General features: G+C 47.9%; 1 protein-coding gene across 1 annotated transcript in view; it reads left to right on the forward strand.

Annotated features, from left to right (window-relative positions):
• The first annotated feature begins 7,676 nt into the window (after positions 1 to 7,676).
• Positions 7,677 to 24,356, forward strand: part of SCML4 (Scm polycomb group protein like 4) — a 33,819-nt gene continuing 17,139 nt past the window's right edge. Inside the window, exons 1-4 of the mRNA XM_054393171.1 lie at positions 7,677 to 7,877; positions 12,332 to 12,461; positions 15,366 to 15,566; positions 17,371 to 17,562. Of these exons, the coding sequence (XP_054249146.1) occupies positions 7,677 to 7,877; positions 12,332 to 12,461; positions 15,366 to 15,566; positions 17,371 to 17,562 (724 nt within the window). The remainder of the gene's footprint in view (positions 7,878 to 12,331; positions 12,462 to 15,365; positions 15,567 to 17,370; positions 17,563 to 24,356) is intronic.

Raw genomic sequence — 24,356 nt, forward strand, 5'->3', positions numbered from 1 at the left:
CAGCACTGTCACTGCTGCTGAATTTAACTTGAAAAAAAAAATCAGGCTGTGAGAGGGAACAATTTTTGCTTTCCTTTGCTTGTAGTAATGAGGAAAATGACAGATGCCATCAATATTTTTTTTTTGGTCAGGATTTTGAAAAATCCTCCCAGCTCCCTGTGCCTTCAGTAAGGCATCCAGGTGGTGAGAGGGGGAAGAGGGCAGGGTACAGCAGTGGGCACTGCTTGTGTGAGACCCAGTCCTTCCCCACCACAATGCAGTGACTGGAGACACCACTCACAGCCCTGCAGGACTTGCTCTCAGCAGCTGAAGAGCCAACCTGCTGCAGGACCCTTTCTGAAGGGGATCTGCCACTTGTGAGCCTGGAGGGGCCAGCAAAGCACCCCTGGCAGCAATGTTAGTGATTTTTCTGCTCACTGGGACATGGTTTGCTCAGTGCTTTCCAGGGCTCATGAAGAAGCCTTCAGCTGTCCCTTCTCGGTTCACAGAAACTGACGTGTGGTGGTGGTTGGGATGTGAGTTTTACATAGAAATTTTCTTCCTGGGGTCAAAATGGGCAAGAAAATCCCTCAGAGAAGCAGTTTCTTCTCATTTAAATCCCCAGTGAAATAAGCAAGAAAAGAGAAAAACCTTTGCAGTTAGCTGTGGAAGAATTTCATACCAGGGCCAAAAATTGTCCAGACCTTTCCTTGAGCAATGGTGAAATGAGTGCTCTCCATGCAACACCATCAGGGAGTCACATCCAGACATGCAGAGAATATTGATTTAATGCTTTTATTAGCAAAACCTGCTACTGTCTGCTTCACCAAACACTTACCTTTCATGTACTGTGTGGTGCTTCCTTGGTATTCATGATGAAAAGATGTGTCATGCCTCATGTCCCCCAAGAGGAGCAGGCAGGTATAAAGCTTTGCTTCCAGATCAAGCAATGCTTCTCATTTTGGTCACCTACTCCACATGCCATCCTCTCCAAGTGGTCACAGTCAAAATGCTGCCCTGCTGTGCACAGAGAAGGGAATATAGTCCTGTTACTGGCTGGAAAATATCCCCTCCCTCCCATTTAATAACCTGCAACCCCCCTACAGAGTGTCCTCTGCTGAGCGACAGCCGAAGGAAAGACAGACAAGATTACAAGAAGTTTCCATCTCTTCCACATATGGCTGGTGGGCTGATCTGGGACACATGAAGCTCTGCAGGAGCAAGAGCTGGAGACAAGGCTGTAAGTGCTGGACGGGATTCCTGGGTCAGAATCCTGCTGCAGCTGGGACTGGGACTGAAAGGCATTCTCCTTCAGCTGCTGTGAAATTGTCTGCTCAGGTGGAGGAGAGGAAATTAACTTAGGACAGGAGGAAATGGCCTCAAGCCAGGGGGGGTTGAGGTTGGATATTAGGAAAAAATCTCTTTATTGAAAGAGTGGTCAGGCACTGGAACAGGCTGCCCAGGGAGGTGCTGGAGTCACCATCCCTGGAGGTGTTCAAAAACTCTGTAGATGTGGCACTTCAGGACATGGTTTATTGGGCATGGTGGTGGTGGGTTGGTGGTTGCACTTGATCTTAGAGGTTTCCTTCAGCCCTAATGATTCTATGGCTGCACTTTTGCATCTCTCTTTGGCTTAAGGCATGAAGAGTTTATTCCTTCCCTATGAAGAGCTTGTTCCTTCCCTGTGAAGAGTTTGTTCCTTCCCTGTGAAGAGCTTGTTCCTTCCCTATGAAGAGTTTGTTCCTTCCCTATGAAGAGCTTGTTCCTTCCCTGTGAAGAGCTTGTTCCTTCCCTGTGAAGAGCTTGTTCCTTCCCTGTGAAGAGTTTGTTCCTTCCCTATGAAGAGTTTGTTCCTTCCCTATGAAGAGCTTGTTCCTTCCCTGTGAAGAGCTTGTTCCTTCCCTATGAAGAGCTTGTTCCTTCCCTATGAAGAGCTTGTTCCTTCCCTGTGAAGAGTTTGTTCCTTCCCTGTGAAGAGCTTGTTCCTTCCCTATGAAGAGCTTGTTCCTTCCCTGTGAAGAGCTTGTTCCTTCCCTATGAAGAGCTTGTTCCTTCCCTGTGAAGAGCTTGTTCCTTCCTTGTGAAGAGCTTGTTCCTTCCCTGTGAAGAGCTTGTTCCTTCCCTGTGAAGAGCTTGTTCCTTCCCTATGAAGAGCTTGTTCCTTCCTTGTGAAGAGCTTGTTCCTTCCTTGTGAAGAGCTTGTTCCTTCCCTGTGAAGAGCTTGTTCCTTCCTTGTGAAGAGCTTGTTCCTTCCCTGTGAAGAGCTTGTTCCTTCCCTATGAAGAGTTTGTTCCTTCCCTATGAAGAGCTTGTTCCTTCCTTGTGAAGAGCTTGTTCCTTCCCTGTGAAGAGCTTGTTCCTTCCCTATGAAGAGCTTGTTCCTTCCCTGTGAAGAGCTTGTTCCTTCCCTATGAAGAGTTTGTTCCTTCCTTGTGAAGAGCTTGTTCCTTCCCTGTGAAGAGCTTGTTCCTTCCCTGTGAAGAGCTTGTTCCTTCCCTGTGAAGAGCTTGTTCCTTCCCTGTGAAGAGCTTGTTCCTTCCCTGTGAAGAGCTTGTTCCTTCCCTATGAAGAGCTTGTTCCTTCCCTATGAAGAGCTTGTTCCTTCCCTATGCATCATGCCTGGGCCAGGCCAGACATGGCTTTGCATGAGATCTGGTGTAAACCAAGTTTAAATTATTATCCTCTGAAATGACTGATATAAAACTTTATGTGACTTTTTTTTTACCTCCAGCCCTTGCAGTTACTGGAGCACAGGTTAAAAGCTGCATTTATTGCAGGCATTTATTTTTTATTAAGAACAGATCTTTGCAGTCCATCAAAAATGCTCAGCTTGGGTAGACACAGACTGCAGCTCCACTCTCAGCTGCAGCTGGCAGCACATTGAGCTGTGTGGCTAATCACACACCAACACATGATGCAGGGCAAGCACAGGCTGTTAGAAACATCCTACAGTGTTGGTCTAGGACATATTTTTCTCTTTACCCCTTCCTGCCTTTCCATGGGAGCAGACTACTGTGCACAGGGTGGTCCTCAGGATCTTCCAGAGTCACAGCAGAAGCTCTGCTGCCTGGAGGGAACAAGGCTTCTCCCTTCCTGCAGCTCTTGCCTGAGCATTGGGCTGGGGAGAAATGTTTCCCTGCTGCCTCCTCTCTGAGATCTGGTGGGGCAATGTGTCAGGCAGGACTGGAAATGAAATTTCCAGATGACAATGTCTGAGAGACAAGCAAGGAAAGGTTGCCCTGTGTCTAGCCCTGCATTAAGTGATGAGAAGCCATAAATGTAAAGCAGTTTCCTGCTGTTATTTTTACACTAAGGACAGGAAAGTGATAGACCCAGGTCAGACTGAAGCTGCACCATCCTCAGCCATCCAAAAGTAGTGCCTGAGGAAAAGTGCAAGGGCAGGGCAAGTGTGTACTGATTTCCCTCCCAAAATACTCTCCCAGGCTGTTTGTCCTGCAGTGATCTCCTGAACCGAGGCGGTGCCTTTGGTGCTAGGCTGCAATTTCCTTCCTTGAACTTGCCTTTAAATTGCATCAAGTTCTCTTAACCTGCCCTGAAGCCAGCAAGCTTTCCAGCTGCTGAGCTGTGGGTCAAGCCCAGGCTGTGGCAGCAGCTGGAACTGCCCCAGGAAAGTCTTCTGAGGTAATTTTGACTTTGTCAGGGAGCTGTCAAACAAGCCCTTGTGTCCTTCTGGTCTCTCCAGCCAAACCACAATCTGACTGTGTGTTTTTTTCCCAGCCTGCCCAAGAGTGTTCTCTGGGCTGTCAGAGGAGGTCATGCTGTCACCTCACACTGTCAGAGGCATGTTTTTGCCTGCCTGCTGTCTTCCTGCACTGTTGAGGACCATGCTTGCCTTCCAGGTTCTGCAGCAGTGTAACACAGTAAGTGCCACCAAAGGCACTCTCCATTTCCTTTAGCAGGGAAAGAAAGCAGAACCAAGTCATGCTTAGGTTTGCAATGAAGTGTAGTATCAGCAGCTTATACACTGCAGCTGACTTCTTGTCTTTGCTGTATCAATTCAGATCTGGCACACTGAGATCATTTTGGGCACAGTTCGGTTGGGTCCTGTGTGTCAGCACAAGGAATTTGAAGAGTTTTTTTCCAAGGCACAGTGTCACAGGTGTTGAGAGTAGAGAAAGAGAGGACAAAAAATATTGTGATGGCTAATATTTGGTGTGCTTCCTGACCATCACATGTTTGGTACTCCATCAGCTGCAAAGAAAGCAGCATTTCAGTCAAAGAAGTGCTTTAGGTCAGCAGCTCTTCTGCTCTTTTGCTTCAGGAGCTGGTAACTTGCAGTTTCTGAGGTTCCACCAGCCACCATCACCCTCAAAGAAGAATACATCAAAGGCAATGCGGTGTGGTGCTCAATGAACACCCACCCCATCTGTCTCATAGCCTCATGGCCACCAGTGGCCCCTGCCACAGGAACCACTGCTCTTCCCCAGGTGGGGAGCAAGCCTGGCCTGGGTAATGCCATCCTTGGCCCCTGCCAAGCTCCTCCATGGAAGTTTGTGCAGCCAGGATTTGTATAAAGCAGAGCAAACTGCACAGCCTGAAGCCCTGCTCTTTCACACTGCGCTTTTGTGCCCAACCCAGGGCAATCCTTGCACTTCCCTTCCCTGCTGAACTCCCTGCCTGCAGCCAGCCTGTAAAGAAACATCTCAGGGATGTTTTGTTTTGGGAGGTGGAAAAGGCACCAAGGGTGTCCCTAAGAAAGCACCACAGGGAGGAAAATGCAGACTGCTGAAGACAGAAGGCAAGCAGTGATGCTCAGGATAGACAGAGACTTTCCATTTGACTCCTGCTGTGCAAGCCTGATGCTTTTAACCCTGAGAGTGTACTCCCTGCACAAAAAAGTCTTTTATTTGGTGAAACTCAGAGCCTCATGGCAGGCTTTGAGGTGGTTCCCAAGCTGGCTGAGCACACCTAGAGGGTTCAACCACAGTGGCCCTGGACAATATGGTATACTGGGCACTGCAGTTTTGTTCTGATGTTAAACATTCAGTGTTTGCATGAGAGCTTGAGTCAGATGATATTGAATATGGGAGATTTCACAGTCAGTCTCTAAGTCCTGTCATGTGTAATGCATGTGGCTAGGCTGAGCAGATACCCCTTGTGTCATTGCAAACCCCTCAGTTTGTAAAAATATTGCAAATAAAAGCATTTACTGGAGGGTAGGGCTGGGAGCTCTCAGTTTTTCTTATCCTACAGCAGCCTGTGTAGCTGCTGACTGGGTAAGAGTAGAGCAGTGAGCTGCTGCTTAGTCAGTCTTGCCTACAAAGCTTTAACAAGGCAAACCACTTGTCTCTGATAGAATCATTTTGGTTAGAAAAGGCCTCTAAGGCCATCAAGTCCAACCATGAACCCACCACCACCATGGCCATTAAACCATGTCCCAAAGTGTCATGTCTACACAGGTTTTGAACACCTCCAGGGATGGTGACCCCAGCAGCAGCCTGGGCAGCCTGTTCCAATGCTACTGAAGCAGAGAAGCCCTTCCTGCTACAGAGCCTTGTCAAAAGAGACCCCTATCACAGGGGGTACCCTTCCCACTCTGGGGATGAGCAGCCCCAGTTTTATTTCCAGCGATGCCAACTCTAATCAGTCCAATCACACTGACTTCTGAAACTGTGAGAAATGTGTAGATTTTCTAGTTTGCAGGTTTGGGGTAGATTTGTAGATTTGTAGTTGTTTGTAGTAACAAAGCTTTACTTGCCTTTTTTTTTTTTTTTTTTTTTTTTGGAGCTTTGAGCATACTTTTGGAGCATACATCTTTGGGCTTTCTCTGGAGCTGAGAGGGCTATGAGTGTGCTCTGTGCAAAGGGAGAGCAGGGAGTCTTCTGTTATCACTGGCCTGAGGGAGCATGAAATTGAAGCCATCAGCCACTGCAAAGCTTATCACAGAGGCATGAGAATTGCTGAGACCCTGATGTCTAACACTGTGTGCAGGCAGGACTGGGACTAGCATTCTGCCCATGTGCAGGAGAGCAGATGCCTGGACAACCAGCATCTGAGAATGTATTTATGCAGTTTTGGGTTTTTTTTTACTGACCTTTGTTAGAACATGACCCTTGCCAGAAGCTGTGGAGGACACTCTATATTCTCTTGGTGCTCTCTCAGTGGCTGTGTATTTGTTTTCTTTATTAAAACCTGGGCAGAGGAAAACAGAGCAGGTTCCACTCCATTAGCCCTGCTCAACTTCATCAACTGCTTGGGCTTGTGGTGAACTAACAGCTTTTGATGGAGTACATCCAAAAGCCCACTACTAACATGCATGGTAAAGCAGGTGCTGTAAAACTGCAGGGAGTAAAGGTTTGGCAATTCCCCTCCAGGGTTGCTACCTCGGAGGTACCTCAGCTTCTGTGTTGTCATAACCCCAGATCCACAGGACTCATTTTTCTGCCCTGGTGTGCTCCTGGACTGGAAATGAGTAAGTTTAGTTTGAAAAAGTGGAGGCTGGGGGGAGACCTCATTGATCTCTACAACTACCTGAAAGGAGGTTGTAGAGAGGTTGATGCTGGTGTCTTCTCACAGGTAATTAGTGATGGAACAAGAGGGAATGGCCTCAAGCTACGACTGGGTAGGTTTAGGCTGGACATTAGGAAACATTTTTTCATAGCAAGAGTGGTCAGGGATTGGAATGTGCTGCACAGGGAGGTGGTGGAGTCCCCAAGCCTGGCTGTATTTAAAGGTGATTTGGATGTGGTGCTTGGGGCTATGGTTTAGGGGTGAACCCTAAAGTAGAGTAAGGTTAATAGTTGGACTTGGTCATCCTGAGGGTCTTTTCCAACCTGAATATTTCTGTGATTTCTGTGATCTGGGCTGTATTTCTTGCTGCTGATTGATGGTACCAGGGAAAATGACAGCAGGAGGAAACTGCCTTTGGATGAAAAACCTCAAGTGATGAATAAATAAAAGCATCTCCTTTCTTTCTTTTCCTTTTCCTTTCCTTTTCTTTTCCTTTTCCTTTCCTTTTCTTTTCCTTTTCCTTTCCTTTTCTTTTCCTTTTCTTTTCCTTTTCCTTTCCTTTTCCTTTCCTTTTCCTTTCCTTTTCCTTTCCTTTTCCTTTCCTTTTCCTTTCCTTTTCCTTTCCTTTTCCTTTCCTTTTCCTTTCCTTTTCCTTTCCTTTTCCTTTCCTTTTCCTTTCCTTTTCCTTTCCTTTTCCTTTCCTTTTCCTTTCCTTTTCCTTTCCTTTTCCTTTCCTTTTCCTTTCCTTTCCTTTTCCTTTCCTTTCCTTTTCCTTTCCTTTTCCTTTCCTTTCCTTTTCCTTTCCTTTCCTTTTCCTTTCCTTTCCTTTTCCTTTCCTTTTCCTTTCCTTCCCTTTTCCTTTCCTTCCCTTTTCCTTTCCTTCCCTTTTCCTTCCCTTTCCTTTTCCTTTCCTTTTCCTTTCCTTTCCTTTCCTTTCTTTTCCTTTCCTTTTCCTTTCCTTTTCCTTTCCTTTTCCTTTCCTTTTCCTTTCCTTTTCCTTTCCTTTTCCTTTCCTTTTCCTTTCCTTTTCCTTTCCTTTTCCTTTCCTTTTCCTTTCCTTTTCCTTTCCTTTTCCTTTCCTTTTCCTTTCCTTTTCCTTTCCTTTTCCTTTCCTTTTCCTTTCCTTTTCCCCTTCTCTTTCTCCTTTCTTCTCTCTTTCTCCTTTCTTCTCTCTTTCTCCTTCTTTCCCTTTTTTCCCTTCTGGTTGATCAGCAGTCCCAGGGCAGATGAGTCACCTGCCGTGCCTGTCCCCCAGCCTGGAGCCCGGGGAGATGCCATCCCCCAGGCGGGTGGGGAGGAAGCGCGGGCGGCCCCCGCTCCAGGCGGCGCCCATCAAAGTGGCTGTCCACAACCTCTACTCAGCTCCTGCAGGTGCTCTGCCAGTCGTGAAGATCCCAAAAAAGAGAGGGAGAAAACCTGGCCACAAGGTAGGTCTGTGATTTCCATGCTCCTTCTCCACCTCCTGCAGGGTTTAACACGTTTTCTCCTGGGACTGCAGGTGAAACACAGGAAGGGAGGCAAAGCTGGGCAAGCATGGGGCAGAGCAATGTAACAGACCTCCAGGTGAGGTCTCCAGTGCAGGCAGAGGGGCAGAATCACCTCTCTCTGGGCCTCACAATTCAAGAAAGATGTTGAGATGCTGGAATGTGTCCAGAGAAGGGCAGCAAGGCTGGTGAGGGGTCTGGAGCACAGCCCTGTGAGGAGTGCCTGAGGGAGCTGGGGGTGTTCAGCCTGGAGAAGAGGAGGCTCAGGGCAGACCTCATTGCTGTCTACAACTACCTGAAGGGAGGTTGCAGCCAGGTGGGGGTTGGTCTCTTCTCCCAGGCAACCAGCAACAGAACAAGAGGACTAAGTCTCAAGCTGTGCAGGAGGAAGTTTAGGCTTGATCTTAGAAGTTCTTCCCAGAAAGAGAGATTGGCCATTGGGATGTGCTGCCCAGGGAGGTGGTGGGGTCGATGTCTCTGGAGGTGTTTAAGACAAGCCTGGCTGAGGCACTTAGTGCCATGGTCTGGTTGATTAGCTAGGGTTGGGTGATTGGTTGGACTTGATGATCTTGGAGGTCTCTTCCAGCCTGGGTGATTCTCTGGTTCTCGATCTGCTGGCCACACTTTTTTGAATCTGAGATGATGTTATCTCTTGTTGAGGGATGACAAGTAGCAAGACATCCTTATATAAGCAATGCTTGAGTTTCTGGAGCTGACACTCATCAGCTGTGTAGCATCCATGGCATCTGGCCTGGCGCTGCTGATTTGCACTATGGGATCCATATACAAAGTGACATTTGCTGTGAGGCACCTTTGCATGCTGAAGTGACCCCCTCTCCCTCAAAAACCACTGCCCCAGAGTGAGCCAAAGGTTTCTTTTATTATTTTTGTTTGTGTGAGATGGGGAACTCTGGCTTGCTTTAATTAGCTGGCTAATTGTATGGCTTTCAGACACCGTGGGATGCAGTTTCAGAACCGACTCCTTGCCCAAATGGCAGACAACCAAATGCTTTATAGCAACCAGAGAGCTGAATTATTACAGAGCAGATGGAAAAATGTTTCTGAATTTTGTAGCAAACTAGGAATTTACAGCTTAGATTTAAATTTATTTTGACCAAGATGTGAATAACAGACATTTTTTAATCACATGCTCTTTATAGCCAGAGGACCTATTGCCTGTGTTCATTGATGTTAAAGAGAAGCTCTGTGTCTTTCTGAAATGGCATCTTATCATGCTTCACCACCAAGCAGAGACCTTTTTTTCTCATGATCCTGGTTCTTTTTTTTTTTTGGTGGTTGTTTGTTTTTTTCAGCTTTGATGATAAAATTTCATCAACTGTTTTTCCTAAACCTGCTTTGTACCCTATGCAGAGCTGCTTGCCATAAAATGCTACATTTTCCCTTAAGGCAATGTTCTTTCTGACTGCCTCCATGTCTTGCAAAAAGTCTGTTCTGGCAGCCAGGAGGGAGGTTAGGAGATGGATTGGGTTTATTTCTCTGGCTGTATGTGAGGGGCAGCCCTGAAGAGCTGTCTACATAGTTACAGGGAAGGCTTTGTGAGCATACTGGGGGGATTCTGTGTGTCAGAGGACATTGGAGTGACATGCACAGGGCAGTACTGCAGCAAAGAGCACCACATCCTTCCCAGAGGGCAATGAAGTGATGGCCCCAGCCAAGCAGCCTGAGGGCAGATTGTCCCCTGTGCTACTGCACTAGGTTCTGCCTCTGGAGGTGGCACCAGCCCAGGGCAAGTGCTTGGCCAGGACCTTGTAAGCTCCTGCCAGACAGGGTGGGTAGGTGAGAGTCACCCTGTGCAGGACAACATGTGGAGTGACAGTTTCCATGACAGGGCACAGGTCCTCCTGCTGCCTTACAAGTCTAGGGAGGTGGTTGAATCCCTATCCCTGAAGGAGTTTAAAAGCCACAGAGATGTGGTGCTGAGCAACATGGTTTAGCACCAGATTTGGTAGAGTTAGAGAATGGTTGGACTTGATCTTAAAGGCCTTTTCCAACTGAATGATTCTAAGTCACTCCTAATGATGACAAATAAGCAGCCAGGCTTTGGACACAGTGGGACCAAGGCTGCACAGACAACCTTACAGTGCCCTGCTTATTCACCCGTCCTGTGCCCCAGCCCTGGATTTTAAGGTTGCAATCATTCTGTTAAGGTTACCTGCCTCACTCACTGCAAAACACTCAGGGGATGTAGGAGGCTGCCTGCAGACTCCCCTGTATCATTTGCTATGTGAAAGAGAAGTATTGCATGACACAAGAAGGAAAAGTGAGAAAGACCTTGGACTGTGTTATGCCTTTGCCAGCACAGTGCTGAACTCCTCTCTGCCCTGGTGACTGATCTGAGCCCTGACTTGTCTCCTTCTGAGCCTCCTATCCTGCAGCCAAATGCACAGAGAGCACAAGTTACAGCCAAGAGCCCCAAAATATGTACTTGGGAACTCTGTGCTTCCCTGGTGTGAGTTTGGTTTAATGGCAACTTTCTGCCCAACCATCAGGAGTCCAGACTGCAGGATCACACCCACACAAGCACTCCTCTTGCTGCACATCTGCAGGGGCTGGAGGGGTTTTGCTCCAGCAAAAGTTCTCATGGCCAAGAGGTGTCTCTGTGCTGCTGGCTGGAAGGGCACAGGCCCCTGTGGATGGGCTGAACTTTCCTTTTATGTGTTTTGTTAGGACAAGGAACAACCAACACAGGAGAAGTAGGAGCCATAAAGATGAGGACCTGTGATCCAAGTGGTTTAAGAAAAGGGCAGGGAAAGTTTGCATCATGGTTCATCTTACTTCTTTCCTCTGTATTTTATTCTACAAGCTGGCAGAGAACTTGTTCAGAAGGGAAAAAAAAACCTGTCTGGGAAATGTTCTTCCCTGTCTTTCATGTTTTTTGGTGTGGGATGACAGAAATACCAGCTAGATGAATCCTGTCTGCTCTGAAGGGCTGTGTGGATTGTAAACAGAAGCTCTAGGACTCAGCAGGGTCCTTCTTGTCCTTGGCATAGTCAGACAAGCCTGCAGCTGGCACCAATGGCACCAAAGCCCATGCTCTCTCTGCATCTAATGCACTGTGACTCTGGTGAAGCAGCACACTTATTTCCTACCCTAAATCCCTGACCAGCTTTCTCTGACCTCTTTTCCATTGTGGAAGGTCCACAAGAGTGGGAGGGTTGGTTGTACATCTTGCTTGGATGCAGCCATTGCCTTTTCTATCTCATGCTGTGCATATCAAAACCTCTGACATGTGATACTCAAGAGCTGAACTCCTTACTGCAAGGATTCCCCAATGTGCTCTGACAGATTTTGTCTGTCTCCTTTTCTCTTTCTTCTTCTCCACTTCTTTTCATTTCCATGTGTATGCTCTCTCTTCTGCCAAGTTCTCAATCAGTCAGCTGGTTGCTTGGGTAGGCTTTTGGGTAGAGAAGAATCAGTCCAAGGCAAGACATCTTTAAGTTGAATACTTTGAGATTTACACTTAGAGATACCCAGGGGTTACTCAAGGTTTCAGTGTCCAGGAGGTGTTTAAGCTGTGCTTGCTAGTGTGTTGTCTCTGTAATCAGGCATTGTTTTATTTTGATCTAATGAAGGCAACAATTCTATGATTCTATGATTCTCAAGCTATCAACCAGCCAGCTGTGTGCTTGGCTCAGCTTCCCCCACCACTTCGCTTCAAAGTGGAGGGAAAAACAAGAGTGATCCCCTCAGGTCCTTTGGAATTATGAGGACCTGATCACCACCTGACTGGTGAGAAATTGCCAGGTGCCAGCAACAGAAAGACATGGTGATATTGCACCCTAAAATTCCCAGCATGTTTCACTTCTCCAAGCTGGGCTGCAGATCACAAAGACTGCTGAGTGCAACAGTGCAGCGGTTTGTATTTACTACCTGATAATGACACACTGCAGACCAAGGGGTGAGCTTATTTACATGGGTGTCAGCCCAAAGTAGACTCTTGGTGCTGCTGGATTTACACAAGATCTACATCCCTGTAACCAGGAGCAGAATTTGGCCCTAAATTATGATGCAGTTAAAGGCCTGGCCTCTTCTGAGTTGCAGAGAATTGTTTACACCCACATGAAATGGGTTGTAAAATGCCGCTGCACTGATTTGGTAGAGTGTTAGACCCAATTTGCTCAGGTGTAAATAACTATCCAGTGGGTGGCATAATATTTGCATCCTGTAGCTTAAAGCATTGCTGTCTGCTGCAAATCAGTCAGGCTTCAGGCTCCAGTATCCTCCTGGGAGCAGAATGGATGCTCCTGGCCAGGAGAGAGTGATGCAATAGCAGATTGCTAATGAACAGGAGTTCATGGGGTGTGACATACACGGAATAAAATTGCAATGTCTTGTGTATACTTTCATTACCCAACTGGTTATTTGTTTTTTCGCAGCTGAAGGCTCGTGCCCTGATGACTCCTTTAGCAATCTCTCCCCCCAGAAGCACGCCAGAGCCAGATGTTAGCTCAATCCCCCAGGATGCAGCTACGATCCCCACCTCGACCACCCCGCAGGCTCTCACAGGTACCCAGCCTCAAGTGCTCCTTGGCCAAGGTGTGATGAGGAACCACGTGCTTCCCAGAACAGGCAGAGCTCATGGAAGTGGGAGGGTTTGCACATGAGACTGGCAACCAGTGACAAAGAACAGCCTCCTGTCCAATTTAGGGGAGGTGGCAGATCCATTGCTCTTGAAACGCAGACGCAAACATCCTGTGAGCTGCACCATTCCACACCCAGCACTCACCAAGCTAAGCCCCAGGGGGCACATGAAGCATCCCTTACAGCTGTGGGGAGAGAGAAGCTTGACTGCAGGCAGGGTTACCAGCACATGGACCCCACTGCCTTAGCCACAGCAGCAGATTTGGCCATGTCTGACTGCAGGCAGGGAAAACACAGCCTCCTTCTTCTTCATTCTTTCCCCCTTTGCTTATATCACCAGAAGTAACACAGGTTGATGCTTTCAAACTGATGTAAATGAGAGGCAAATCAACAAGACAGCTGATTTACCCGGAGATTTCAGCAGAGAAATGGATTAGATAACGCTAGAATCTAAACACAACACATAAATCCCATTATTTCTTAGCTGGGATGCACAGAGGAGAAGTTTTCCATCTGCTCTGGTAGCAGACTGATACTAAATGTAGTGACAATGACACTAATAATATATTTTATTCCCATTTATGCTTCCACATGTGAAGACTGCAAAGTGCTTGGCAAACATCAGCTGAGTGGTGTTTCACAGTGCTGCCCTGAGAGGTGTGCCCTCTGCTGCTTTCAGAGGGAGACAGGCTGGCACAGTCCACAGCCTCACCAGGTCTCAGAGGCTCTTTGGGTCATTTTGGGTTTGGTGGCTGCAGTACCCCTCACCTCTGTCTGCATGTCTCTCTCCCACCAGCACCTTCCCAAGGGTGCATGCAGGCTCCCACCAGAAGAGGGTTTGCAGGAGGTGGGGGCAGGCTGAAGTCAACCTAACTGCACTGAAAGGACCATAGGGGCCCCCACTCCCCAGCCACAAACCCAGGACATTGCCTACAAGCTGCAGAGTCCATCCCTCCTGCTCCACAGCCTAGCCCCAGGCAAACCCAGGGGCTTCTCATGGCAGAAGCCACATCCTGCAGAGTTGGTGAGGTTTGGCATGGTGGTGAGCCAGGAAAGATCGCAGCCTGACAGCCCCCTGCAAGCCATGCATGCTGCTACTGCCTTCCAGAGTGTTATCCCTGTGTTTGTTTGCACCTGGGAGGCTGGCTGGTGATGAGTGTGATTGCTGTTATCCTCCTGCTCACCCAGGAGACACTGCCTGAGCCCCTTCTGCTGCTCACTGAGAGATGGGAGAGCAGAGTGCAGGGTGAGAGTGGCACTAGATTTTCATTAGGGTGATGCAAACTGTAAATTATTTCCAACTTTACACAGCTGTCATTATGTCCTCCACTTTGCTTGATGGTTTTTTGGGGTTTGCCTTTTTTTTTTCTTTTTTTTTTTTTGTCACATATCTGATTTCTGTCAGAGGCTAATGTTATATTGTCTGAAAGATGACAGCTCAAGCACACTCAGCCAGCTATTATAATATGTCTCACTTTAGCCTGACTTTAGGCTGTGTCTTAGTCGCCCTTAGTTACCACAGTGCAAGCTCTGCTTCCTTCAAGATGTAATTAGTCTTAGCCAAGCTTAAAATCAGTTCACACTAGCAAGAGAACATTGATTTTTTTTTTTTTATTTCTTTTTTTTGGGGGCTCTTGCTGGCAGGGAGAAAAACTGCCTTTGGAGGCAATGGTATAAAGGGCATGGTTTGGCACCAGACTTGGTAGTTAAAGAATGGTTGGACTTGATGATCTTAAAGGTCTTTTCCAGCCAAGGCAGTTCTATGATCCTGTGATTCTATGTGCAAGAGGATATTGGGCTCTCCACAGGAGCAGCCCTCCTATGCAGCACAGTCACATGGCTGTGGTCCCACAGGAGGGTTTAGCATCCTGTGTAGAGTTTCCCCTGAGGTGATGCAGCTTGCAGAGTGCTGGGCTGGACATGGATGGTCAGGTAGATCCCAAAGACCAGAGTCTCTGCCACCACACAGTGCAGCATAACCCTCCAGAAATTAGAGCTGCATTGCAGGCAGAAGCAGCAAGGAGCCAAAGATTCCCAAATCTCAGACCAGTGCTTCTCAGAGGACCTCTCAATGAACTAATCTGAAAACACACACAGAGAAAAAAAGCAAACTGAGACACACCTCAGGCTGTAAGGTCAGCTCTGGCAGTCACCATCCTGCACTCCCTGGCCATTTTTTCTGGTCACCAGCTGCATGGACAAGGTAGTTTGTGAGAGAGCAGACCCCAGGCACATTCAGGAACTTCTTTAGCTGCTGTAGCTTATCCTCACCCATGACACTCAGCAAGGTCTGAACTCAGCTGGCCTCACTTAGACCATGGGTGATGAGGGCAAAGAAGCCTGGTTGTGCCAGGGCAAAGGGCAGTGGTTTGCTGGTGAATGGAAGAGTTTGTGAAATGAGGAGGAGGAGAAGAGGAGACCTCACTCTCCACAGCTCCCTGAAAGGAGGTTGGAGCATGGTGGGTTGGTCTCTTCTTCCCGGGAACTAGTGATGGGACGAGAGGAAATGGCCTCAAGTTGCACCAGGGGAGGTTTAGGTTGGATATTAGGAAAAATGTCTTTGCAGAGAGAGTGGTCAGACATTGGAACAGGCTGCCCAGGGAGGTGCTGGAGGCACCATCCATAGAGGTGTTCAAAACGTGTAGACATAGCACTCTGGGACATGGTATAGTGGGCATGGTGGTGCTGGGTTGATGGCTGGACTTGATGACCTCAGAGGTCTTTTCCAACCTTAAGGATTCTATGATTCCATTCTGTCTAAACCCAGCGTTTGCCTGGGTGCTCTCAGGGACAGCTTGTAACCACCTCCTTGGCATTTTGTGCCTACAGTCTGCATTTATGTCAACAAACAAGCCAACCTGGGGCCATACCTCGACAGGAAGAAAGTGCAGCAGCTCCCAGAGCACTTTGGGCCTGAGAGGCCATCGGCAGCCCTGCAGCAGGCTGTGCAAGCCTGCATCAACTGCGCGCTCCAGCAGAAGGAGGTCTTCTCCCTCATCAAGCAGGGCTATGGAGGAGAGATGGTGTCAGGTAAAGCACTTTTGCAAGGGGCTGGTGGTTGTTTGGGAAGTGCTTGAAACCTTAACCTGTGTGGTGGGTTGAAATTACCATCCCCCCCATAAAAAAAAACCCCAAAACTAAAATTTGCCAGAGCAGCTCAGTTGGAAAGCAAATGAAGCTCTCTTTGCAGGCACAAGAAAATCTGGGAATATGGAATGCAATGAAGATGTACAAAATACACAATATTCACAATTTATAAGCAACACAAGAACCCCTACCCCTGGGCAAAACCAGGGGGCTACTAATAGCTTCCCCCTCCCTGCTGCCTTCCCCCACCCTATACAAGGTAAAAGAGAGAGAAGAGCAGAGAGTAGCTTGTTAGTACTTAGCCACAAGAAGAATGCAGCCAAGGTCAGCAACAGCCAAGCAAAAGCCACCAGCTAGCCACTGCTAGAGTGAAGAAGCCCCAAAGGAAAGAGGCAGTTTATACAACTAACTTTATGTTAGTTATCAGACCAATGGGATTATTAGGTGTGCAAAAAAAAAAGATTGGATGTGGCACTTGGAGCCATGGTTGAGTTGTCATGAGGGGTTAGGTATTAGGTTGGACTTGACGGTCTCTGAGGTCTTTTCCAACCTGGGTGATTCTGTGTGATTAGACTTTATCATTATTCTCCCTTTTACATCCAATGGTAATTTATTTACATTCTTCCACTTTTCTACTCAATCTGGGGAAAATTTTCCTAGGCGTCAGCCTGAAGCTGTCACAAGCTGATTCCCAATCCTAACTGTCCCAGCTGTCCTGTTCACATCAGCAGGCTGACAAGCAGCTTGGAAACTCACCATAGCCTGCTTGCGCACCTCTTCAAATGTGAATTCTGAGTGAGCAGAATGGTGCCAAGCAGTCCAGCTGAGCTTTCACCAGGCCTTTATATCGTGGAATGGATGCTCCTCTGTCTCTCCTGGATATGCTTTGTTCAGTACTTCTTTGAAATATATTCAATTTTTTTCCTTACTGTGTCACCTTGGTGGCTCATGGGCATCTGCTGAGCCTGTGCCCATCATTTCTCCTCCCATCAGGCCATGTTGTGCTTTCTCAAAAAAAAAAAAAAAATCGTGTATGTACTTTTTTTTTTTTAAACCATTGTTATTATTGCAGAGCTCAGGATCACCCAATCCTTTCTCTGCACTCTCTCAGTTCTCCTCTCCTACCTTACAGCACAGATCACTGCTCATTCCTCTTCAGTGCTCGGGGTCTCTTGTGTTGCCATCTCCTGAATCACCTTTCACAAGCAACCACTTCCAATTTAATGGAGGATTTCTCATACTGAATTCTGGATAGAATTCCACTGCCAGCCTCCCCTTGTCTGTAAATGCAACTAAACCAGTAGATAAAGACCCATGATGAAACTGGTGGCCCTCTCTTCAGTACAGCCTTGGTACCTTTCCTTCATTCACAGCCATGGCTTTCATTTTTGTCTCTCCAATGTCTTTCATACCCTTTGGTATTGCTGGAGTCAGTGTCTAGCTTGTCACTGGCAGATCACTTTCTTTCCCCTTCCTTGGCCCAGGGTATCAGAATTACCTCCTTGCAGTCACACAACATGGTTTCCAGGGGGATTCATGCATCAGAAATCCTTGCACAGCTGGCCATGCCGCTTCCAAGGAGAAGGTGATCAGGGTCCCTCAGCTCCTCAAGCTCCTCCAGTTTGTTTTGTACTTCGGGTGGGGGAATGATGTAAAAACAAACACTTGTGTGAAATCTTGTCCACTGCTCTCATTCTTCCTCTGCCCTTCATCCCCAGGTACTGAATTTCTCCTGCTTGTTTCCCAGTTTCAGCTTCTTTTGAGGGGAAGCAGCACCTCCTGAGCCTGCTGGCAGTGAACAGCATCGGGTATGTCCTGCGCTTCCTGAAGAAGCTGTGCCGCAGCCTCCTGTGTGACAACCTCTTCAGCAACCAACCCTTCCAGCAGCACAGCACTGCCTTGGAAAGCCCACAGCTGTATGAGAGCAGGATGGAGGCAGGTAGGCTGCTTGGGATCAAGATTGAATGGGCTAAAGAAGTTACTGTGGGGTTTGTGGTCCTGTACTCCGTATGCTAAAGAAATGCAGGACCCTGAGGGACCCATCCAGAGGGGTGGTTTGCAGTATTTTTGCCAGTGGTTCTAGAGGAGGCTTTCAGCTGAGAGCCACAGTGCTGAGCAGCCCCCAGCACTCCTAAGGATCATTTTTCAAAATTATTACTATTTTATATCTCGCTGTTTCTTTCATTTCTTCTCCTAAGGAAACAAGGCTCACATGATCTGATTGCCCTTGTTTCATTCCAGCTCTCTGCTGCCCACTGAGCAGGTGTGCCAGACTTGGTGAACCCCTGCTGCTCTGCCAAAGCCTGTCTGTGGGGCTGGGGGTGGCTGGTGGTGGGAGGGAGCTCAGCAGCTAACCCACTGCATTGCTGTGGGCCCTGGGATGCAGGCTGGAGAGCCAGGGGCTGGTTTCTGTCCAGGTAGTGTCTGGAAAATCCACCTACTGGATTCCTGCTCTGTCCCAAAGGACAGATGGATGAATTACCTCTGCCATGTAAAGCCCTTGAACTTTGGAGAGGGGAAAAGCTGTCTCTTCCCCAGGGCAGCTGATGCCCAGTTCAGGAGCTGTCTATCTGTGGCTGTGCAGCACAGGAACTGCAGTGATGGCCTTGAATCCTTCCTGCTGCTTCCAGCCAGAGCCAGGGAGATACAGAATGTTCCTGTCCATCATCTCCAGTGGGATAACTCCGGTTAGAGGCACTGGGGCTTGAGCCACTTGTGTCTGTGCTTCATGCTGCATTGCCAGAGTCTCCTTTCACCTCCTGGGGAGCCAGCACTGCTCTGCAGCAAGGTCAGCACAGGGGGGACTCAGCTGCATGGAGCAGAGGTGAGGTTCCCCTATGGTGGCAATGATAAGGAGGACAGCAGGAAACCCTCCTGCAGACAGGTCTGTGAGGGCACTTGTTGGGATGGAGCTGGCATGGAAGGAGCAGAGCCATAACAAAGCACCACAGGAAGCCATGCAGAGCAGCCACATCTTTCATTGTTTCTGTTCTCCAGCTTGTAATGGAGATGTTCTTGCTTTTAAAAGCCTGTGCTTTCCAGCCCCTGTGTGCCAATGAATCCAACACAGGTATTGACTTTGGTGCAGTTACTCTTGATTTACACTGGCAGAAGGGAGAGGAGAAGCCTGCATCGTGTCCAGTCATATTAATCCACTTACACCATCCAGGAGTCCCCTTTTGACCTTGCCCCAGAGCACAAGCCCCACAGCCATTACTCAACCCTGCTCACAGCAAGCTGCCAGATGCTAATGGCTGTGCACAGGCCAGGTGGGATTTGTTGGTATTTGCTTCTATTGCTTACAAGGATGTACTACATGCTCAGGAAGTACTCACTCACTGGGCTGTACCCACTAGCCTCTGCATTGGGCTTTGCTGGCTGTGTGCTACTCTTCCTGCCCCTGAGCCCCTCAACCTGCTCTGCCAATGCCTCTTGCACCAGCACCCAGCAGCCCTGCATGTGGGGTGAATATCCCTCTCCAGCCCTCTCCCAACACCAGTGGCTTCACTGCCTCGTCTTGGCACATCTGGGGACACTCTCCATGGCTCTTTCTCAGCTGTAAGAGGAGTTTCTGGCTCATGAGAACGATTTTTGGGCAGCAGGTATGAGATAGCTCCCAAGACTTCATGTGGGAAGTGCCCAGCTTCAGGTCTGCATTACAGCAAATGCTGAGATGTTACCTGGCCTCACAGCATATGGGTCCAAAGCATCTCTGCACTTGCACCCCAGAATCTTCCATGAGGCTGGTAGTGCAATTTGAACTAAAGGCTGGTGGCGAGACCTGAGTGAGCTCTGCAGCAAACGCTCTGAAGTGTGCCAGGATCTACACAGATGGGAAGCCAACAGAGACCCTCTGAAGTGCCTTCATCCACAACCTCTGCATTCAGCTTTCATTAGTTGTCCCATGCTGAGCTGATGGAGGCCTGGGTGAGAAAGGGACATTTCTGGAGCACCTACACACTGCTGACATGCAGCCATACCATGCCAGACTTATTTTTCAGAGGAAAACAGGTTTGCTATAAAACTTCTTGCCAACCTGCTGGTGGGCACAAAAACTGAAGTCCTTGCTCTTGTGTGGGAAGTGTCAAACTTGCTAAGCATCTTCTTTTCCCTTTGAGTCAATCCTTTCCTTGCTCTTTTTGTTCTGAACCTCAGGGTTTGGTAATTTTGTCCATGCAGAGCATGGCTGCAGGTAGCTGCAGCAGATTCGGCCTTATGCAGGGACTCCTGTGGCCATCCTGTTCCCTTGACCTCATCAGTGGGGAAGGCCAGAATGTGAATACAGACCCCAGCCTTGCTCCTCTCTCCATGGCCAAGTCCAGTTTGCATGGGTAGATGCCACATGGTGTCCCCTGTCACTGTGCACAGAAGAGGATCTCTTCCTGTGGCAGTGGCTGGAGGGAGGGCCCCAGATGGAGCAGAAGCACAGCAGGACCTAGAGGCAGTCTGTGGCACATCAGTGCCTCTGTGTACAGGCAGGTGGGCTCTAGGGGTGTCAGTCTTTTCTTGTGGGTATCTGGTCTGTTCTCCCTAGTTGTAAGTGATAGGATGAGAGGAAGTGGCTTCAAGCTGCACCAGAGGAGCTTTAGGCTGGATATTGGAAGAAACTTCTTGATTGAAAGAATTCTGAAAGGATTCTCAAACACTGGAACAGGTTCCCCAGGGAGGATGGCCGAATCCCCACCCTTGGAGGCGTTTCAAAGAAGCAAAGATGTGGTGCTGAGGGAGATGGGTTAGCACCAGCCTTGGTAGTTAGATAATGGTTGGTCTCAGTGATCTTAAAGGTCTCTCTCCAGCTGAAATGATTCCTGTCTACAGGCCCTGGTAGGAGAAGTGCTATAGCAATGACTGTGAGAGTGTGACTGGCAGGCAAGACACTGGTCTGGAGCTGGATTTTGTCAGAGACTTCCCTATTGATTGTGTGGGCAAGTTCCCCTTTCCCTGCTGTGCCTTTATTGGAGTGTCTGTCCAAGAAGGGCAATCATCCCTGTCACCATCTACAAAGCCCTTCTGAAAAAAAGCCAGGAAAAGAAAAAAGGATAGCATGATAGAAAACCACACATTGTTACAATCAATATTTTTGGTTCCAAGCATGAAATAAACAGCAGCTTAGAAAATTCAAGCCCTTAGAGGGCAAGAAAAATGTTGTTTTTTCCCTTTCTAGTACCATGGCTTGTTTAATCTTGTCTTGTTGCATGCTATGAGGAGCAGTGCTCCTGGCTTCTCAGTGCACTCAGAATAAATGGCTTTTACAGCTATCAATAGCTTCAGCTCTCTTCAGCATTTAATTACCTGTAAAGGCCATTTATTGCCTCATATATTCCTCTATCATGAGCATTATCCTTTAAACAATAAATAAAATATTAAGGTCACTCTTAAAGAGGGAGCAGAGGAGCTGCACAAGCCATCCAATCACAGCAAAGTCTAATATAAAAACTTTGTCTGCTCTTTTTGGGTATCTGAATTGACGGCAGAGCCTGCAGTAGAGAAAGAGTAGGATGGAGGCAGGCTCCCTTTCCCTTTCCCTTTCCCTTTCCCTTTCCCTTTCCCTTTCCCTTTCCCTTTCCCTTTCCCTTTCCCTTTCCCTTTCCCTTTCCCTTTCCCTTTCCCTTTCCCTTTCCCTTTCCCTTTCCCTTTCCCTTTCCCTTTCCCTTTCCCTGCCGTGCCCTTCCCTGCCCTGCCCTTCCCCCCCATTCTTCCTTTTTTGTGTCATCTCCTACTCCTCACTCCTACCATTCAGTGCTGGGCTTTGCCCCCTGACCCTTCCTGCACCTCTTTAAGTGCTGCAATATATTTCCTGTAATGGGTTGAGCAGATGTGAACTCCATATTTTAAGCAGCATGATATCATACCTTCCTCAGACCTCTCCTCTCCCAGCCAGGGCTATTCTTTCCTCATCTCCCAGTCACTTTGAGAGGAGGCAGCCACAGTGTCCAAACCCTGCTGAGAGTCTCCCTGTATGGTTTGATCTTTGCCTGCATTCTGTAGCTCCTGAGTTTGGCTCCAGCTCTCCACCCAAGGATGGTATTTGCACTCACCTGGGAGGTAGTGAGGGGAAGTGGGAGGGGATGGTTTCAAGCAACCATGGAAGTTGGAAAATCTGCTTCTCAGCCTTCATGGGAGGAAAAAAGACCAAAAAAGCAGGGGAATACAAAAATAAATTGCAGGAATGAAGGAAATACTTCAGGTAAACTCAAGCATCAGTTCAATCTAGTATAAGCAGGAGAGGGAGAGAGCAGGAAGATCTAAACAGTGTTAAAGAGTGTGAAAGACATGGCTTGGTTCTGCTTTACATCACTTCCTAAAAGATTAAACAAAGAACTTTGTGTCTGCCAAACAGCCTCACACATTTCTGTCATCAGACACAGACCATGGACCTTATCTCCCTTACAGCCTGGGCCTGCATGCATCTATCTAAAGATAAGAGCTTCCTGTGATGGATGAAGGCTTTCCAGCTCTGCCTGCTGTGATTTACTCTGGGATTACTGCACTAGCCCATTCCTTTTGGCTCCATCACCCATCCAGACATGCAGCACATCTGCTGTCACTCCTCAGCAGGTGCTCCTCCACCATGACAGCACCACTCTGCTGCATGCAGCTGCACCCTGCATGGCTGGGCAGGGACTGGACCTTTTCTGTGGCTGTCACGATTTGGCTGGGCAAGGAAAGCATTACAGGGAGGGACATCTGGTTTGTGGCAGTAGAGCTCAATTGCTTCCTGCTCACCAAGGCAGAGTGGCACAGAGATGCATCCCTGAGGGTCCACAGCATCCCTGAGGGTGCAGCAGAGAGGCAGGAAGGGAGAGGCAGCTGGCAGCAAGGGCTCAGGGCTGTCAGACTGTCTGGGGGATAACACCTGCGTGGGTGATAGGAACACACCACTGCACCCACAGGGGAGAAAAAGAGGGGGAGCTGGTCAGTCAGAACAGCAACATGTAAATAAGCCTCCTCCACTTCTGAATGTAGATAATATGAGCACTGAAACCACAGCCACATTGTGGAGATAAAACCTGCAGGGAATTCTCCAGGGCTTAGTTTGAGGCTTTACTGCACCACGTTTTTGTCTCGCTCTGTCCTAGTTGCTCAAAAATGTTTTGTGGCAACCGAAATCCCCCAAGGAGAAGCTGCCACTCAGTTAGCAGCCAGAATCTATTTTTTTTTTTAAGAGAATCTTCTAAAATCAAGTGGTGCCCTGATTGCAAGGACCTCAGCATAGACAATTTTATTTCATTATTTAAACAATTTCCCTGCAGTGTTTGCAGCCCAGACAGCAGCCACATTGTGTTTAATGCAGTAGAACAAGGGAATGAAGCTGGCTGAGAACAGATCAACTTGGTTTTATTGTCCAAGCTGAGTAAAAAGGTAGAATAAATTCACAAGCTAGCTGCTGACAAATAGATTAGATTTAATAATAAAAGGTGCTGGGGTGTATAAATAACCCATATAGGATTTTTTTTTTTTTTGTGAAGTGCTTAGGGATGATTGAAGTCTCGTGGTACACTGGAGAGGTTTTAGTCCAATCTTACAGCACAGGCAAATTGTTTGGGTACTGCCTACCCACAAGTGGAGGCAAAAAAATTTCACTGGCATAGGGATCCAGCCTCTGGCAAAAAATCTTCCTTTGGTCTCTTTTTCATGATTTCAGACTCCCTCTCCCTCTCCTTTATATCACATCAAAATCAGGTTTCTCAGGGCAGTACAGTTTTGTGCCTTAGCACAACACCTCTTCAACCTGTATGAGTTAAACCTGCAACCCCCATTCCTGAGTGCACAGTCTCCTGCAATTCATCACAGGCTTCTTTTGGGCAGGAGGAGGGGATTCTGATGAGTTGCTCCTGTAGTCTGCTAACTGCTCTTATCAACTCAAAGAGCAGGGGTTCTTTGACACCTGGCTGCTTGAGATGATCCCTGCTCCCCCCTGTCCAATGAAGACGTGACTGTGACTTTTCAAATTCCCACAGCACCTTCCCTGGGGAATGTTTCCAGCTAATGAATGGAAGGTCCTGCGTGGTCCATGGCAATAGGCATCATTATTCCCATTTTGAACCCAAAGCAGAGACATGTGGAATAAATGGATCTAGATCAAAAAAAGCCTCATAGGTAGGGTCAGGAACTGAACTGATAGTGTCAAGCTCCTCATCACAGTCTCATACACAACCCATGAGGAGATTTCACCCACACAAAGCCTTGTTTCACAGAGTGCTGAGGGACTCTGACATCAGTCAGAACCCCCCTGGTGTCTGCTCACAAACCTTGGAGTCCTTTAGATCACAAAAGCCCTGTGCCATCTATGAAGCAGGTCTCTCTTAATGTACTGTTTGTTGTTTTGATAGTCTGTGGCTTCTTCATGTTGTAATCTTATTAAAAGAGCATTCTTTTCCTGGAATAAAGAGGTAATGATTCACAAGAGGCATAATTATTCCATGTGGTGCAGGCAGGATGCTGCAGAAGGAGCTATCTTCTTTATGTGTAAGAGGCTTTTATTGCAAGTGTTCTACACAGTAATTAAATTCTTTTGAATAAGGGGCCTTGATTGGATTTTCTTTGGTTTATTGGGAGGAGTCTGAAAAGCAAGGTATTTAGCTCAATTGCCATACAATTTTGGCATCTGTTGGAGGGTAGGGAGAAAGGTTCAGAGTGTCTCATGCCCATCTCTCTTATGCTCATGTTGTGTTAGCTGAACTCTGCTGAGTTTGCCCAGGGAGGTGGTAGAAACCCCATCCCTGGAGGTTT

The sequence above is a fragment of the Indicator indicator genome, chromosome 27 (assembly GCF_027791375.1).
Source record: "Indicator indicator isolate 239-I01 chromosome 27, UM_Iind_1.1, whole genome shotgun sequence".
Taxonomy (NCBI): Eukaryota; Metazoa; Chordata; class Aves; order Piciformes; family Indicatoridae; genus Indicator; species Indicator indicator.